Below are 19,066 nucleotides of genomic sequence, written 5' to 3'. Positions count from 1 at the left end.
CAAGTGCTCAGTGAAGTGTTACTGAAGTGTAGTCTTTTTGACGCTGCATATCCCCCATCTAGATCTAAAATTGCTGCTGTTGGAACCATACAATAAACAATTTATATTGTATTGTTTATATTGTCTATTTTGAATCATTGGAGCCATTGGAACTATTAATACTGAAATTTCATAACAGCCAGACTCGTGAGGGACTAAATCTCCTGATGCGCTCTGAATTAATGAAGAGAATGTTTTCACTCATCCGGAGTCATACAACAGGCAAATATTTGATGTTTTGAAACTGGAATCGTCGCAATGTTTATACACAGCAGCACTCTTGCAAGCTCTAGAACCTTATCTGTAAACATGAGCTTGTGTTTTCAGACACGCGCAGCTCTCCAGACCCTGAAGGCCTCATTACTGCGGCTATCAGTGCGAATAGGCTACTGCTTGCTTGAGTGCATCAAAATATGTATTCAGTTAGTACAACTAATAATAATAGGCTAATTATAAATAATAAACTATTACTCTTAGCGTATAGCAGGTAGTGGAAAAACTGAAGTAAACAAGGGGTTGTTTCTGGGAACGTATATATAATACGACACGCAGCATCCTCACTTGGGATGCTTCGGCTCGAGAGGCCGTGAACTCAAACATGGTGTGTAAATGAGGATGCTGCGTGTCATTCGACTAGTGTTTTCCACTGACCGGAGAACGGCGCGCATGTCCCTCACGAGCCGAAGCATCCACGGGGCTCCGGTCTCAGTGAGCTCTACCCAATAAGAGCGCAGAGACGGCGGGCTGTCAACATTCCTATCGCCCCTCTCTCCCCCCGTCACCCACCCCTACGGTCTGCAGTTCGCACAGTTCATCGCTCCGGTTTATCTCACGCGGTCTGCTATCAGCGCGCGCAGACAGCTCGAAGCAACTCCAATGGAAAAACGGAGAGGCGCGTGTTTCACAGCTCTGGGAATGAAATCGGTCCTGAACGCAAAGGAGAAAAGGTGGAAAAGTTGGCGCTTTCTCTGATCAAATTGCATGAGACTTCATCTGATCTCAAGAAAGTTTGAAAAAAAGAAGAAGAAAAAAAAAAAAGAAGAAGAAGAGTGAGAGGTCTTCCAGTGCTCTCTAAACCTGCCGTCTGGCTTGGATTATTTCTGCTGCGGTTGCCAGCTCGCGGGGAATACTTTTATATGGCACACGCTAATATCCGGGCAGATATATGATATGCGTCCGTGCATCACCAACACGGTGCTCTACATCTGTTCAACTATCAGAAATCCTAACTTCAACAGGTCCCCGCAGACTTAAACGTTCTTTGCACTCATTACCTACAAAACAGAATTGTGTTTTCATATCATTGCTGGGGGACACGTTAAACTATGTTTGGCTTCAGTAAAGTTCTTGGGTCTCCCCGGATTCTCAACAGATCTGCCGCTGCTCCCGGAGGCCCAGGATTAAGACATATAATCAGAAAAGGTTCATGCTCACCCTGCGGTACCCGTGCCTCCTCCCGGTTGTGTTGCGCGCTCATATTCCTCCTACTCATCCTCACACCGCGCGTGGACTCGTCCTGGTGGTGAGTAGCGTCCAGCATCTCCGCGCGCCGCTACTGGCGCTCATTCACGCGCAGAAACCGAGCGTTTTTCTGCTCAGGGTGACTGTGCTTTACATAGTTTGAGAATCTATTAATATTTATCATAGTTATGATACTGCAGTATTATTGTAGGCTATTTCATTCAGGTACAGTTCAGTTTTAAGATGTTAAGGTGGTGTGATTTTCGTTTAAGTGGTCTTGGTATACACTTTGCAACTCATGGATATAAGGTTAACTTAATGTGAAATTGGGTTTTAAAAACGTGCTGTAATGGTTTAAGCAATGTCTGCTCTATAATGGCTATTTTAAGTGGATGTGGTGGGCAGACAGAGAAACGGCAGCGTCAACTCCAGTGAACACACACGTTGCGTTTGGAGAACTCACCGCTCACCCCACCAGGATATTGGCATTTAAAACTCAATTATTTTAGAGACACAGAAAACACGTCATTCTCCCCATCAAAATATATTTTAAACTTAGCCTACATGAGGAATGGGATTTTCCCAAACGCCAGTACGCATGTATAGTAACAGGCACTGCACTCATTATATCAGAGTTATGGCTTAGGTTTTCATGGTGTGCTTGAGGTGTTGTGCCAGCCAATAACGGGGAAATAAATTAAATAACTGCAATATGGGTCGGGCTTCCTGCTTAGACACACACTTAGCTGGTGACTATAGTTCAATGAGGCTGAACAATCATGAAATAACCAGCCACAAGTTCATTGCTGCATACATATATGTGGTTGAGGCGTGCTTGGTTTTTTTGTGCATGCATGTGTATGAGCGTGTGGTTGATCTGTATGTCTGGTAGGAGAGAAAAAAAAGTTTTGTGTGGTTCAGAATCAGACCCAAGTTTTTCAATTTAGTTTTACGTTTATGCTCATTATAAGAATCATAAAACGTGACTGTACTGTAGAGCTCTATGTTGAAAATCAGATCTATGTTTGAATCCTTTTCAATTGTATCAATAGTTTTACAGTATAGTCTTTACTTACAGCAAAATGCAGGAAAAGAAAGAGACAGAGAGGAGAGAGACAAGGCTTGGACAGCCAAGACGAAAAGCAAGTCCTTTGTCACTATCAGGCTGTAATAAGTCAAGCTGACATTCCCCATGTGAGGCACTCACGAGAGACTGAGAAAAAGGGATCTCTCTCGCTCCCTCTTTCTCTCTCTCTGATCTACTCATCCATCACATTAAGCAGACAGAGCACGAATCCTCTTAAGCTACTGGGCGACCTGTTAGTGTCTCATAATAGTGAACTTATTCCACAGACGCACACACAGATGAAGCCAGATGCAAGCCAGCCCTGGACGTCCACACAGTGAGAGATAGAAAAGTGTGTGTTTGTGTGTGCCCTTTGATGTGAACTTCAATTATCCTTGACCTTTGAATTTTTGAACATAGTCTAGTCCAGCCAATTAATTCACTATTTAAAAGTCTGCGTAGAAAAAGAGGGGAGCTTATGGCATACACAAACTGTAAAAAGTCTCCATAAATAAACAGAACATGACCAGAATCATCTAAACGTTCTTCCCATTACAGATCCAAATCACCTCCAGAACAGCAGATCCCTGGAACTTTAGGACAATGTGATTCAACATCTACACCCTTTAAAGATTGATCACATTGTGAATTTGGCAACAGTAGCTCAAAAGTTTTGCTGTTGAAATTGATCCTTCTCTAAGCTCCAACCACATTTGTTATGGTTGCTCACTCTGACAAGCTCTGCAGAGCTCCCATTGGAATAAATTGGAGATTGCCGTGAACGTGCTGTATTTGGCAAAGTAGTCTCATAAACAGAATGGATCGTATTTTTATGTGGACTGGTATGAAGAGTGATATTGTAATGCATATTTATCAGAAGTTTTTTATAAAATAAATTGTTAAATTACACAGTAGACTGATTAAAAACTGTGGAGACTGTAAATCAGAATCAAGGCAAACGATTATTAGTCACTTGAAAAGAGAAACACTTAATTTCATAGCAATTACACATCTAATAACATTAACAGAGCTGTATAGCGTCTCATAACACACTCACTTTGATGCTGTGAACTGTTTATTTACTAATGCTTTTACTATGACTTGAATCAATACATAAATTCATTAACGTTCATTTAGTAGCTTTAATTTACCTTGGGGCAAATGTAGGGGTCGTTGCAGATGTTATATGTTCATTTGGGAATGAGGGCTGACACAATTTTATCTATAACATGCTCTTCTTTAGATTTATTTAAAGATTCTTTAAAAAAAGGAAAACACTGCGGGTATCCTCTCTGGATAACTCATGTCACTGTTACAAATTACCCGGCAAATAAGTGTTGTACATTTATATTTATTTTTATAAAATCCTGCTTAAAACTACTCAAACACGCATTAATCCCATAAACTGGATTGGTCAGAAGCACTTATAAGGCGGGGCTTAGCAAAGGTTCACTTGGTCTGTCTTTACCAAATTTGGAAAAACTGCCCCCAGAGGCCAAAGCTGGAAGTGCTGTTGGATGTGAATGTGTAAACTACAGTAACTGAGTGAAATGTCCATAGAATTTCTTGAGTCCATAGAGTTTTGAAGGTAGCACTAGATGGAAATGTGTTCACTGTTCAATTGATGCAAAATGACTGATAGGGGATGCCGTTTGTCAGTAATTTGGCTAATTGGGATTGATTTAGGGTGCATGAACTTAAGGTAGCAACATGTCTATTTCCTCTGTTGACACTTTTACTGAGTTTGTTCATGCATCAAATGAATTGACTGCTTAATGCTTTTCTGTTTAATCTATAGAAGGGTTCAAAATGTTATTAAACCACTGATGGTGAAAAAAGTCAAAGTTGTGGAGATATGGAGATAGGAGTGTGTGTTGGGGGGTGGGTGTGGTTTGACCCACTGCTTGGGTAATAGAAGCGACAAATTACTACAGTCATACATTCTTTAACCAGTCAAGCCTAACTACACACACACACAGACATGCAGTGTAAATGAGAGCACATTTTACTGTGTTTTTACAGCATGTGGTTGTGGTCCTGTGGATAATGATTTACTGATGTTGGTAAAGCCAACCTGCACTCCACCACAGTCTGTGAGACCAGACTGGTGTATATGTGTGTGTGTTTTCCCAGTCTTTAACTATCAAACACAGAACAGAGGCTGATAAAGCCCTATAATCACAGTCAAATGAGGAATTTTAGAGGGAGAAACACACATGGGCATGCTGTGATCCAAGAGATGATCCCAGAAGGTAGTAACTTCCTCTTGTCATTAAAAATGTTTGCTAAAATGTTAATCAGACCTAAATCCTGCCTTAGTCTGAAATGAGACAATTTATGCTTGTGAGAAGGCCAAGACGACGCAAAAAATGGGACAGCCAAAAGAGGAGTGGAAACTACACAGAGAGTAAAAGAGAGAGAGGACGTGCTATAATAATTCAAAAATGCAGTTGATTTAAGGTGAAGTGTGTAATTTCTGTGCCACCGAACAAATTAGCAAAAATTATAATTGTCTTTAATTGTTTCCCGAACACGTTCCCTGTCTTCCATCAATAGTACAGACAGGTAGTCCCACCCCAATCACATGCCATTGGTTGAGTCAATGTTGCCATGTTGGTTTGGATAATTCAACACACAAACATGTTTTTGTGCAAATCATATGCAATGATTTTCCTGCACCATGATTAGATTTTCTGTTACAAGCGCTGCAATCTTCGATTATTATTATGTGTTTAACCACAATATGTTTAATTATATTTAGAAGAAATACATTATTTTAGTTACATTATACTATAATTTCGATATTTTAGATTGCCCAGTCCAAACCAATTCCTAAACCTAACAAATTAACAACAATAAAAACACAAGTAAATGCAGTCACAATAATTTGAGTTATATTACACTATTATAAAGATATTTTGAGCACATAAATCCCCTACGTCTAATCCTAAACAATTCTCAACAATGTAAAAGAAATTTAGTAATTTAAAACATTTTCAGATTGATATTTTGAAAACTCCCAAAATTGTAATGAAATGCAATTTAAAAAATCAGAATTTTCAAAATATATCATTTTGAAATGTAGCTTTGGGTAAAGCAATGCAGTGTTCTGAAATTAGTTTAATACGGCATCAGGGTGACACATACCATATGGACCAACGGCATCACGAGAGTGTGTTGTCATAAAATTTGTCCCTGTAAATTAAGGTAGGATAGGAGAAAATATTTTACATTTATAACCTGTTCTTTTTGGCTGATTGGATTCAACTATTCATAATAGCAACTTTCCTAAGCATACAGAAAAAGTACTATTTCTTTACCCATAGGTGATGTGACAGCAGCACATTATTGATTAAAGAACAATTTTCTAAAAACTAAAGATACAGTAATATATAGTTCTTCGCCTCAGGCTAAAAAGCTTGTTCCAAATCTGTTAATGTTGCTAGCTTATGGGGCCTGTGTAGCTCAGCCTGTTCGAATCTAGGGCATGCTGAGTGACTCCATTGAGGTCTCCTAAGCAACAAAATTGTCCTAGTTGCCAGGGAGGGCAACATGGGGTAACCTCCTCGTGGTCACGATTAGTCTCGATTTCTCGCTCTCAATGGGGCGCATGGTAATTTGTGCATGGATCTCAGAGAATAGCATGAGCCTCGGCATGCAGAGTCTCCACGGTGTCATGCACAACAAGCCACGCGATAAGAGGCAACTAAGACTTGACCTCTGCCACCCAGACTGAGATGATTAACTGCGCCACCACAAGGACCTACTAAGTAGTGAGAATTGGGCATTCCAAATTGGGAGAAAAGGGCAAAAAATAAATAAACATATCAATGTTGCTAGCTTATTATGCAAGCATATTTAAAAACCTAAATAACATTGGCTCTTCCAAGGGTTTATCTGTGAATTTCTGTTTCCGTATGATGTCATATTCCCTCTCTAAATCCACTAATGACTGGTAAAATTCCGGGAATGATCAAACTCATCAGAGGATCTGGCATCAGAGAATGCCTAATCACTGAATGTTTACTTCAGACTGACTGTGCTATGTTGATCTGGTCTGGATGCTTAAAGAAGGATATTTACTTTCAGAGTAGCAACAGGCAAAAATCATCTAAACTGTAATTGCTTGGGGGAAATTCAGGTTTTAAGCCTCTGTGTTTGTGTGTTTTAGGTATATTGGTGCCCTTGGGGCCCGTGTAATCTGTGACAATATTCCTGGGCTGGTGAATAAACAGAGACAGTTGTGTCAGAAATATCCAGACATCATGCAGTCGATCGGGGGCGGAGCTAAAGAGTGGATTCGAGAGTGCCAGCATCAGTTCCGCTATCATCGCTGGAACTGCAGCGCCTTGGAGAGAGACCATACTGTATTTGGGAGAGTCATACAACGCAGTGAGTATTAGAAAAGTGTGTGTGTGTATCAGAAAGAGAAAGAGAGGAACATGGGGTCATTAGCAAAATGTGTGATTGGGTACCAGATATTTCAGAGGCTTGAGGTGCTGGACCACCCAGTGAAAAAATCTGCAACCTAAAATTTTTTCCGAAATGCTGGGAAATATATAAACCTCAGTCCTAAAACTATCCCTCTTTTTTTATCACACAGATGTCAGGACAACTTGATTATGATTGGTCAGTTGTAGCATTCTGCTGTCAAAATATTTTTGTTATATGAACGTTGGCGATTTCCTACACAGTTTTTGTCATGTCTCTCGTATCACTCCATGGTCTCTTTCTTCTCAAGAAACTAAAGTAATTTCACCTGGAATCATTACATTATCTATTTTTTTTTTTACATTTATTTATTTGTTTGGTAAGAAGCCATGTTATAATTTGGATAATGTAGAGTCGTCCAATCAAAACTTAAAGAAATACTAAGTCTATTCCTGTTAAATTACAAAATTTTCACCAAAATGAATGGATTAAAATAAGTTAAATTGTGTACATATTATGAATTCAAATTTAAAATGTTCAGTTTAAATAAATTACTCGTGTGAACTTTTAAAACTTAGTAAACAAATCCCTACACTGAAAAAACTTTGCTGGATTTGCTTAAAAATGTTATAGTGCATAATTTTTGCATCCCACTTTTTAAGTAAATTCCACTTGGAATTTTAAGGAACGTTACCTAAAAAAAATTAAGGCCAAATTAATGAGCTTCCATTAAAAAATGTTTACTTAAAATACTGTACTCAAAATACATTTAAGTTTGTTTTTTACCCCACTATGCATTTTAAGCTCATTTAGCTCAATTACAAGTTCATTTACTTTCAATTAACTTTCAAATAAAATGACCTGAAGAAATAATAGACAACTGGTGAATGTCAAAGGTTTTTATTATTGTTTACAAATTTACAATCTAACATATTCATGCTCTCCTAGAACCAAAATACGTTCACAAATACTATAAAATCATGACGATAAACAAAAAACTTAAAAACAAGTGTACTATGCAAAGACTTAAAGAATTTCAGTAAATCTAAATAAACGCAATTTAAAATGCATTTAAACAGAGTGCACACTGCAGTAATGTATGCAGGTAGGTAAAAACTCTCTGAACTAATAACGTAACAAAACACCAGAAACAATTTGTAATTATAAATCAAACTATTCAAACGATCTTTTCAACTTGGCCAGACATTTCCCTCATCAAGCTGCAACACCATGTACTGTATGACCTCAAAAAAAGAAAGAAAAAGTGTCAGCTTATTTGGGTAGTTGATGTGACGGGCATAAAGTAGCCCAAAAAAACTGACCCAAGTTTTGACAAATGTCCCCAGCTCATTTTCAAGGACAATCAACACATCCAGTGGGTTGAAAGGCAATGACTCAACTTTTGCTTTTCCTGCTCCAAAGCACTGATGGCATCTGCTCCATTCTGTGCTTGGTCCAGCTCCTCTTCCTAAATGCATAGAAATATTTATTGCACAATTAAAAAAATCCTCAAAATCAATAAAATGCTCTCATTTACTCACCACCATGCCATCCCAGATGTGTAGGACTTTGTGTAGACACAAAGATTTTCAGAAGAATATCTCAGCTCTGTTGCTACATCCAGTGCAAGTGAATGGTGGATAAAAAGCACATTAAGGTGGCATAAAGTAATCCATATGACTCCAGTGGTTGAATCCATGTCTTAAGAAGTGATACGATAAGTGTGGTTGAGAAATAGATCAATATTTAAGTACTTTTTTTTACTATCAATCTCCACTTTTACTTTCATATTTGTCTTCTCTTGTTTTTGGGGATTCACATTCTTTATGCATTTCACCACCTACTGGGCAGGGAGGAAAATTCATATTAAAAATTACTTAAATATTGATCTGTTTCACACCCACACAAATAATTTCACTTTTGAGGACATGGATTAAACCACTGGAGTCATATTCATATCTTTAATGCTACCTTTATGTGCTTTTTGTACTTTCAAAGTTCCGGTCACCATTCACTTGTGTTGTGAAGACCTACAGAGCTGAAATATTCTTCTAAAATCTTCATATCAAAAAAATTTGTTCTGCAGAAGAAACTCATACACATCTGGGATGGCATGAGGGTGAGTAAAAGATGATACATTTTTCATTTGAAGCACACAGCTATTCAACCACTGTATCAAATGCATACATTTATATGAATGTCAGTGGATATGTTAAAATGGTGCTATATAAATATGAATAATGTCATCCAAATGTGTTTCCTACCTTTTTTTTTTTTTTGCCTTGAAAAAAGTCTGATGACTCTTTTTTTAGTTATAAGTGTAGACCTGCCAGGACTATAATTTAAATGACCCTACCCTGTTAGACAAAAACAAGATAAGCAACATGTATGGCTAGTTTACATTTAAGATTCATGACAAGACAATTTTCAACCACTGCAAACCCGGCTACATATTGCAACAGTATTCTACTTATAATGTGACTCTTTTTTATGATCCAAACATCTTACAAATGTTAATATCAGGGTATCTCCTTGAGGCAAACCAAACATTTGAATTCTCTTATCATGTATGCAGTCTTATGCCTATGTCAAACTCATTTGACTTTATTCAGGGGAAAACAAACAATGATTTTTCATGTAAATATGATGTGTGTTTGTCAATATAATGCAAGTCAATGAGGTTAACATTGTTCAAGAGCCATAAAGGACGCATCAATGTAATACATATGACTTGATTAGAAATTTTGGTTTGTGTTCCACAGAAGACAGAAAGTCATATGAGTTTGAGAAGGCATAAGGGGTGAGAAGGCCAAATGACAAGAGAAATAGCATTTTTTGGTGAAATACTAAAATCATTTGATTAAGCTGAAATGTGAACATGAACCAACACTCAGTAAGCTGGTTTCCCTTTAAGACGAAGGGGTTCAATGAGACATTTGCATTGAAACATGTAGAAAATGAGTTACCTGTTGCCTGCTGAGTTTCTGCCTGAGCAGCAGTTGAAGATTAACTGTCTCTCTGGTGAAAAATCTGCGGGAATTAATTGCCACTGCCTGACAATGAGAAAGCACAGTATTGTCCCATGAGAAAAGTATGGTGTAAGCTCCACATACAGAATATTAATTATTGTCATGACAACCTCATTGTCGTTTCAGGCAAGTGGCAATAGTTAATGCATTACTTATTAATGTATTCATTATGAACTAACATTAACCAAAATTATTAATTGCTGTAAAAATATAATTGTCATTGTTAACTAATGATAATGAATGCATTACCTAATTTTAACAAATAGAATCTTATTGCAAAGTTTTACCATTTTATACTAAGAAAATTTAAGCACATTTAAATACATCTAATTTACACTAGTTGTTTACATCTTACTTTGCCAGGAACAGTTTCTCAATTTACAGTAGCAGAATTCTCACACACTTATTTCACGTGAATACCAATCAGCTTACTGCACTTTCACATCTGTCACTCTGTATAGATCAGAATATGGTTTAAAGCGGTTATTCTCTTGGACATGTTCATCACTGTATATCACTGATATTAATGAAGCCACTTAGATCTCACAGGAATGCTCAGCCACATTTACAGTTATCCTTAGCCAAGTGTGATAAAGACAAAACTCCACAGGCTCACTTGATTCTACCTGAGGGACTGTTCAAACCTGAAGTTTACTCAAGATTTTTTCACTGTAAATGAATGTGCTTTCTGTTTGGCCTTTAAACAAAGTTTCAAATATCCCTGTGTGAAAATATCACCCCTCCAGCATTCTCTTTGCCTCTATACCACATAAACAGGCGCAGAGGATGTAAATGTTTGGAGAGATGATTCTGGCAGCCAGACATACTCTTGCAGCATTGTGCGTATTCAGTTTATGAAATGGAATTAGAGTAGGAGAGGCTGCCAAGAGAAGATTCTCCTAAAACAACAACACTGCTTTTAAAAAAATATTTTTCTTTATAACTTTATAAATGATGGTGCGATTCAAACATAGAAATTCTCAAGATCATTGTACTACATGAGCACAGACCATAGAAACACATTTAAGTGGTCATTGAGTGAGCTGTGTCAAATTAAATAACTTAAACACTAAAAACACATCTCGAGACGGTGGCAGTTCACTAGCCTTCAAATAGTTTATCCTAGCAGAGAATGGCCTGCCCTGGAGGGATTAGGCCTGTACTAATATTTAAATCAAACACTCATACTTAGACTACACTAAAGTCTAAGTCTAGGCCTTCAGTGTTAATCATGCCATTAAGAAAACACAGTTTCACAATCAAACAAGACACCCTATGCCTTTGGGCATCATACATTATGTCACAGCTAACTAGTAATACCAACTGGCATTTTAAAAACACGTCCACGCAAGAACACGAAAACTTGAAATGACACGTAATACTCATCTCCCAAACAGACATTCAAAAATCATAATTTTTCATATGAATCTACCAAGAAGGTCTATAATACCTGGGAAATTCAATCTAATAATATTTGCAATTTAAATGTTGGTTGCAATACATTTCGTTTCGTCAGGGTACACAGTTATGCTGCGTTCCATTCAAGTTGAATGTGTACATCAAGTAAGAAAGCAATTAAAAATACATAAAATTGAGAATTAATACTTATTTATCTGGCATGTTATGCCAGCAGAGTAGGCTTTGGTGGCCCTGAGAATTCGCCGCTGTTGTGGACAAGTTAGAAATGCTATTGGGATTACACGATTTTCTCTGAAGCACAACAAATGATGTGATTAAATGAGTTTAAATGTCTGATTAAGAATGTATGTGTTGTTCTGATTCCTATTGTCTGGTGTGTGCAGGCAGCCGTGAGGCGGCATTCGTATATGCAATCTCCTCAGCGGGAGTGGTTTTTGCGATTACCCATGCCTGCAGTCAGGGGGAGCTGAAAACATGCAACTGTGATCCACACAAGCGCGGCCGGGCCAGTGATGAACGAGGGGATTTTGATTGGGGAGGCTGCAGTGATAACATCAACTATGGGATAAAGTTCGCCAAAGCCTTTGTAGATGCAAAAGAGCGAACTGTGAAGGATGCACGTGCCCTCATGAACCTTCACAACAATCGCTGTGGGAGAATGGTGAGAACAGAGGCTTTATTACACATTTATAAAGCTGTAATAAAGGTGTTGTAACAATTAACTGTACCTGTATCCTCAGGAAACATGCCAAAGTCTTAATAATGTCAGAACAGAACATCTCAATCTGACTACAGTTCTGTTCTCAGCCACACTGACTCTGTTTAGGTAATTACTACTAAGTAGTTTTGTTTGTTCCTCTATTTCTCACTATAACAGGCTGTAAAGCGCTTTATGAAACTGGAGTGTAAGTGTCATGGAGTCAGTGGGTCGTGCGCTCTGAGAACGTGCTGGTTGGCAATGTCGGATTTCCGTAAAACGGGAGATTACCTCCGCAAGAAATACAATGGAGCCATCGAGGTCACCATGAACCAAGATGGGACAGGATTCACTGTGGCCAACAAAGACTTCAGGAAAGCCACCAAAAATGACCTAGTTTACTTTGAGAACTCTCCTGATTATTGCCTCATGGACAAAGCTGCAGGTAAGAGAGACGAAAAATGTTAATGTTTAAAATCTGCTTCTGACTCATTTAAAAAACATGTAGTAACTGACGGACATTGAAGGAATTATCAAAGCAACAAAATAATAGTGTTAAAGTTTATAAGGTAAGTCTTGGTTTTAGGCTTTATATGAAATATCAGAGTTTCTTTGTCTTTGTCATGACACTTAGCCTATATATTTTTTTCAGTTGGTTACTGGACACAAGAATGAACACAGACACTGTGCACTGTAAATGGCAAATAAATTAAACAAATGGTAAAAAAAATATGCAATGAAGACAAGACTAATTGCAATTAAATATTCAAATATTACGTTGATATCATCACTGCCGGTTACACTTTGAACATTTCATCAATGTAAGGCAGTTGGGAGATTTTCAAAGGTTTTTCTTCAATTTCTAATTAAGTTTAAAATCTATCAAATTTACAAAAACCTAAAATAGATAGCTTACCTATGGCTGAAAGTATTATAATATGGCTGAGTTTGTATATTAAGTTCATGCTTGAACAAACCCCTAATGAGTATATTTAAGGAAAATCAATGCAGTGCTGAATTTCAGGACTGTAAATACTGAACTGTACATCTGACTTATTTAGTCACACTGAAATTAACACTAAACTATACTCATCACTAATGACAAAAATACTCAGCTCTGATGTTGACTCACTGAGTAATCATGAAATTAACTTCAAACATGGATTTATCAGAATCAAATAGCAGACAGAGCCCAGCCTCTCTGATTCATGACATGTGAGAAAATAACATCAGTTCCTCAGAAAATCCTGTTTATGAGAGACACACACAATCTTTTAAAGGATGATTGCTGAATCACCTGTTACAGATCTCTGAGAATCCTCACTCTTTCGATAATCCAGTGTGATGGTGTTGAGCCATGTACATTTTTACATGACTCAATAGTGTGGAGGAAGGCAGGAGTCAGTTACTGCTGTAAATTGACTCTCATACCTGCCCAGCCCTAAACCTGACCATACAGCCCTTAAGGCTAAATGGGCAATAGAGGCTTTGACAGGGTCAAAAGAGGTGAAACAGGATTTTTTTCCTTGATGCTCTCACACACTCCTAACTGCGAAAACACACACCGATGGGAAAAACACACACACACACACACACACACACACACAGGTCTGCACGAATCACCTGGAAAACCTGCATAAAGTTCAAATGTGCCAAACACACAGTAAACCTGAACTGTAAAAACCCATTTGCATCATCATGAACAGATAGAGATATATAGTTGATGAGTTTGCTTTGTTCAGCAGTGACCTAATGTGGCCAAAACATTTTTAGTCTAGGTCAAGACATTAATATCTGCTTCTATATTTCATCTCTTCCAGCTCAATAGTGTAATTCACAATGGCAGAAACAATTCAAACATGGTAGTACTGTTTGAAGGAACAGAATAATTATCTTTACATATGTCATAAGAACCATTTTCATGCCCTGAGTTTATTTAGCAGTAATGAATGGCTAAATGTACATTATCCCACTTGTTACAGAGCGACCTAAAAAATAAGCAAATAAATGGACATAAAATATTGATATGAGTTTAAATGATTTTATTATGTGAGAAAGAGCCCGCAGAGTAATACAAGAGACATCCAACTTGCACAGTGTATGAGACTTGTCACCAAATTTGTGAAAAAATTTACAGTTTTGCAGCCATTATACAAATATTTTTAACTGCAATGCAGTGACTGACCAATCAGAATCACGTATTCCAAAGAGTCGTGTATTAAGATGAATAACAATCAGGGAGGATACTGTAGGTTACTCTTCTTTTCTAGATGAGCTCTGTTGACACAGCTCATGCATCAGTTTGATGGTTTAAGTGTGTGTTTTGTTTGTGTTTGGGTCAGACGGACAGCTTACAGCTCAGTGATTTCAGAGGGTCAATGCGCTTACCCCCTAAACACCACCACCACCCCAGTGGAATTTGCACCCCAAGGATACAACAGGCTCATTTTTCAAATCCCATTCTTTCAAAGCTGCCAGTGCAACCATCACTCTCTAGTTCTCGTGGCCGCAGGGCAGCCGGAGATTACAGCATCGTTTTTTTAAAGAGAGATTCCCTCATTGTCCACAGTGTGTATAACCTTAAAAACAACAACACACAAATACACCAACCTGATCTTCTCCACATTTTGCAATATACAAGACTGTGAGCAAGTATTACTTCTGAATCAGATTCGTCACTTTATGTCATTTCTTAGACATGTTTATATGCATTCTGTTAATCCTTCTGATAATCCTGTATATCAAAAACACTGACGATTTTCTAGATCTAGCAGAGATGGAAATGTAGGTATGAGACACAAGTACTTAAGCTGCTAATAGAATTAGTTTCAACTTGACTTATAAAATCCAACTTAAATAAGGAGAAATATTTCTTTCTTGAAATTTTACAACACGAGTCTGATCTCATGAAAAAATTTCACAGCATTTTTCCAAAATGATATCACATACAGTATGTCTATTGCTACATTTACATTAACAGTAACTCATGCTAAAAGCGAGTGTGTACAGAATGACCTAAAAAATAAGTAAATAAATGGACATAAAATATTTATATGAGTTTAAGTGTGACAATAAAGTGATTTGATTTTAAATGATTTTATTATGTGAGAAAGAGCCCGCAGAGTGATACAAGAGACATCCAACTTGCACAATGTATGAGAATTGTTGGCAAATTTGTGAAAAAAATTACAGTTTTGCAGCCATTATACAAATATTTTTAACTGCAATGCAGTGACTGACCAAACTGTTGCAAGTACAACAGTTCGGTTGAGCTACTGCACAATTTAATCGGATCCGAACAAGTTTATAAATGTAGTTGTTTATGCAATGCATAACTATAAAATGCAATGTTAAAATGAAGTAATGCACTGTAATAAAAGTGTTTTATGTCATAAGAGCGAGCATTGTGTGATGAACAGAGCAAAAAGTGTCTATAAACTGATATGCCTGAAATGTCTTACACTTGTTAAAGTCATGGTTGTTTTGCACCACTAGTGTTCATTTCACCAGGAAATGCAATGATCTGTACGTCAAGACATGTCAAATTTATTTTTCAACAATGTAGTTTTAGTTAGGTAATTCTATTGGGTTAGCATGGGGAAACAAAGAGAACATTTTCTATTAAAGGAAGTTCACCCAATAATAAAAATTTTCTCATGATTTACTCACCCTCCTGGCATTCCAGATGTGTATGGCTATCTTGCATCTGCAGAACACAAATAAAGAGTTTTAGAAGAATATTAGAGCTCTGTAGTTTCTCACAATGCAAGTGAATAGGTGGCAAAATTCGGAATCTCCAAAATCCACATAAAGGGAGCATAATAGTAATCCATATGACTCAGTTGTTAAATCCATGTTTCCAGACACGATATTATAGGTGTGGGTGAGAAACAGATCAATATCTAATATTATTAATATTAATATCTTTATCATAAATTCTCCTCCCTGCCCAGTAGGGGGAGATATGCACGAAAAATGTGAATCGCCAAAAATTTAAGAAGCAGAAAGTGAAAGTGAAGGTAAAAGGACTTAAGTATTGACCTGTATCTCACCCACACCTATCATATCACTTCTGCAGATATGTATTTAACCACTAGAATCATCTGGATTACTTTTAAGTTCCCCAATGTGGATTTTGGAGCTTCAGAATTTGGTACCCATTCGCTTGCATTGTATGGTTCTACAGAGCTGAGATATTCTTCTAAAAATCTTTGTTTGTGTTCTGCAGAGAAAGAAAGTCACATCTGGGATGGCATGAGGGTGAGTAAATGATGAGAGAATTTTCATTTTTGGGAGAACTAACCCTTTAACCTTTTTGCCCTTGAGTTCTTCCTATACTGACGGATCTCCCAGCGTGAGTTCATTAATACGTGCTGCAATTAAAATAAATCTTACCTTACACTTCACAGCAGATGCACTGGTGGACAGATTATATCACAGCAGGTGCACTGAAGGTCAGATTATATATTATCAAACATATAATATGTTTTTTAGATGTTTATAATATTTGATTATGATAGATAAGATGCGATCGCGAAAGCACTTGCCGGTTATGCATGCCGCCATATTTTCATTGCAATGCAAGATGGGATTCTGAGTTTGTATTATCATAGAAGCATACAAGGAGGAGCATAGAGGGTTATAAAATCCTAGCCCTTCCACTCTCCCAGCCCCAGATTGGTTGTGATGGATGGAATGGGAGAAGGCTTGACTGGACTGACTAGTTTGTATATTCTTTGACGTCAGAAAACAAGGCTGCAGTGCTGCATCTAAACAGTGCGCTCTGATGGTAACAGCTTTATACTTTTATTTAGTGATTGTTTTAAAGTTTGTAACATATACAAATAAAGATATTGAGATGTTGAAAATACTATTTGAGCAGCTGGTTCATTATGACAACAGCAGAGCAAATGCAGATCACACCAGTTTGATCGTACACGTCTGAGCCCAGCCTATAGTGAAAAACACCAGCTTGATCGTACTTGCGAAAGGGTTTAGTACCTATTTACAGAAAGAAAAAACTTGCCTTTAAGTTGTACACTGGGTTTATTTTAGGTGAACGTCCCTTCCTTGCCAATTAAAAAAAAGGAAAACTATTATCAAAAAGGGTTAAATCAAATCTTAATCAAAAGATTTAACTCAGGCTTGGTTTTGACAGACCAATTCAAAGACTTAAGAACTGACTTAGATTCCATGTCAGCGACTTCTATTAAGATATAATAATTTCCTCTATATGCATTGCAGGTTCATTGGGTACAGCCGGTCGGGTCTGTAACAAGACATCCCGGGGCACTGACGGCTGTGAGGTCATGTGTTGTGGGAGGGGCTACGACACCACACCTGTAAAACGCATTACCAAGTGTGAGTGCAAGTTCAAGTGGTGTTGCGCCGTAGAGTGCAAAGACTGCGAGGAGTCCGTTGACATTCACACCTGCAAACCTCCTAAACGTGCTGAATGGCTGGACCAGACCTGAGACACGCCCACTTCCTCTAGTTCCTCTGAATTTTGTCCACAGCATTTTCGGATATGAAGTCTATCCCTTGTGAGTTTTCCCCCCAATCCCTCATCTTCGATACATGGCTTTATTTGAACTGTTTTTGTGAAAGCACTACAAATGAAATCTACAGTTCTTTTCCCATGAGCTGCTTGCACACTATGCCCGATATGGCAGATTTGACTCTCTTTCCTCCTCTCTCTTGGTTTGTTTTGAATTGATCAGAGGATGGTAATGGATTCAAGATTCAAGAACAACCTGTGCTGTAACTTGTTGATGTATTTTTTGTTGTGTTGAGTGTTCTCATTATGTTCAATGAGTGGTTATGTGACAAAAAGTGTGCTGCTTTAAAAATTATATTTTAAACTGCCTCTGAGCCTATAAGATATTATCATGGCTAATAGCTGAATATGTACATCATGTTATTAAAAATGCCACTGTGTACTAAACATACATCACATGCCCGTACTGAACAGTATGTTACTCACATTAGTACTGAATATTACAGAATGAATGAGGTTCAGTCAACAAAATGGATAACAGCTCTGTGGGCTGTTCACTCCACATGGAGCCCTGACTGAGATCTTCGCTGGAAGCTACAGAGGACTTTGAAATGTTAATAATATAAATGAGACTGCACTTAGGACAGTTCAGTAAAAATGACATGCTATTATAAAAGTCATCCTTACAAGTATTCATGAATAAATCTATTAACAGCTGTGACTGGTAGAGGTGTAAGCTCTCTTTTACTTTCCTCTGCTGTGGTATGTGTTAACTGTGTTATAATTTTTTCAGCAAAAGTTCATATAAAGTCATTAAGTAAGACATTAAGTATTAGAGTCATTTTATTTCGTTCAGCATACATGCATTTTGCTGAAATTAGATGTCAAGTCAAGTCAAGTGGTTTTTATTGTCGTTTCAACCATATACAGTTAGTACAGTACACAGCAAAATGAGACAACGTTCCTCCAGGACCAAGGTGCTACATAAAAACAACAAAGGACCAACACAGGACCACATGAGACTACACAACGAAATAAAATACCTATATAAAAAACCTATATATACCTATATAAAGTGCACGTGCAAACATGTGCAAAAAGTACGGGACAGTACAACAAATTTCTGACAATGAACAGGACAAAAGACAAAGTGCAGCGCCGACCAGTACTCAGTAGTGCAAAAAGATGACAGTTTCTAAAAAATAAAATAAAAAAAAAAAACGTAAACATAACATACTATGAGATAGTGTTCTATGCACATAGCAGTTATTGGGGTAGCAGACAGTTATAAAGTGACAGTAATTAAAGTGCAACTCAGGACACGTGTGTGTGTGTCACTTCAGCAGAAATGAGACGAGAATCGAAACTGCACAGGTTTGAATCCAGATTTGCATTAGGACACTAGAAAAAGCTCTAACGGAGCATTA

General features: G+C 37.6%; 1 protein-coding gene across 1 annotated transcript; it reads left to right on the top strand.

Moving 5' to 3' along the window:
- Positions 1-876: 876 nt before the first annotated feature.
- Positions 877-18,445, top strand: LOC127631336 (protein Wnt-2b-A-like). The gene is made up of 5 exons (XM_052109439.1): positions 877-1,561; positions 6,738-6,958; positions 11,829-12,106; positions 12,323-12,587; positions 17,387-18,445. Exons 1-5 carry the CDS (start codon positions 1,365-1,367, stop codon positions 17,614-17,616), a joined length of 1,191 nt encoding a protein of 396 aa, XP_051965399.1. The 5' UTR covers positions 877-1,364; the 3' UTR covers positions 17,617-18,445.
- Positions 18,446-19,066: the final 621 nt, after the last annotated feature.

This window comes from Xyrauchen texanus, chromosome 37 (assembly GCF_025860055.1).
Source record: "Xyrauchen texanus isolate HMW12.3.18 chromosome 37, RBS_HiC_50CHRs, whole genome shotgun sequence".
In the NCBI taxonomy this organism is placed as follows: Eukaryota; Metazoa; Chordata; class Actinopteri; order Cypriniformes; family Catostomidae; genus Xyrauchen; species Xyrauchen texanus.
This window is presented reverse-complemented; position numbering and strand designations above follow the sequence as displayed.

Excerpts from the sequence above, each read along its gene's own strand:
- LOC127631336 (XM_052109439.1), top strand. The coding sequence starts at position 1,365 with ATGTTTGGCTTCAGTAAAGTTCTTGGGTCTCCCCGGATTCTCAACAGA. Across the intron at positions 12,107-12,322 it reads ACAATCGCTGTGGGAGAATG|GCTGTAAAGCGCTTTATGAA; the intron begins GTGAGAACAGAG and ends TCACTATAACAG. Across the intron at positions 12,588-17,386 it reads CCTCATGGACAAAGCTGCAG|GTTCATTGGGTACAGCCGGT; the intron begins GTAAGAGAGACG and ends TATGCATTGCAG.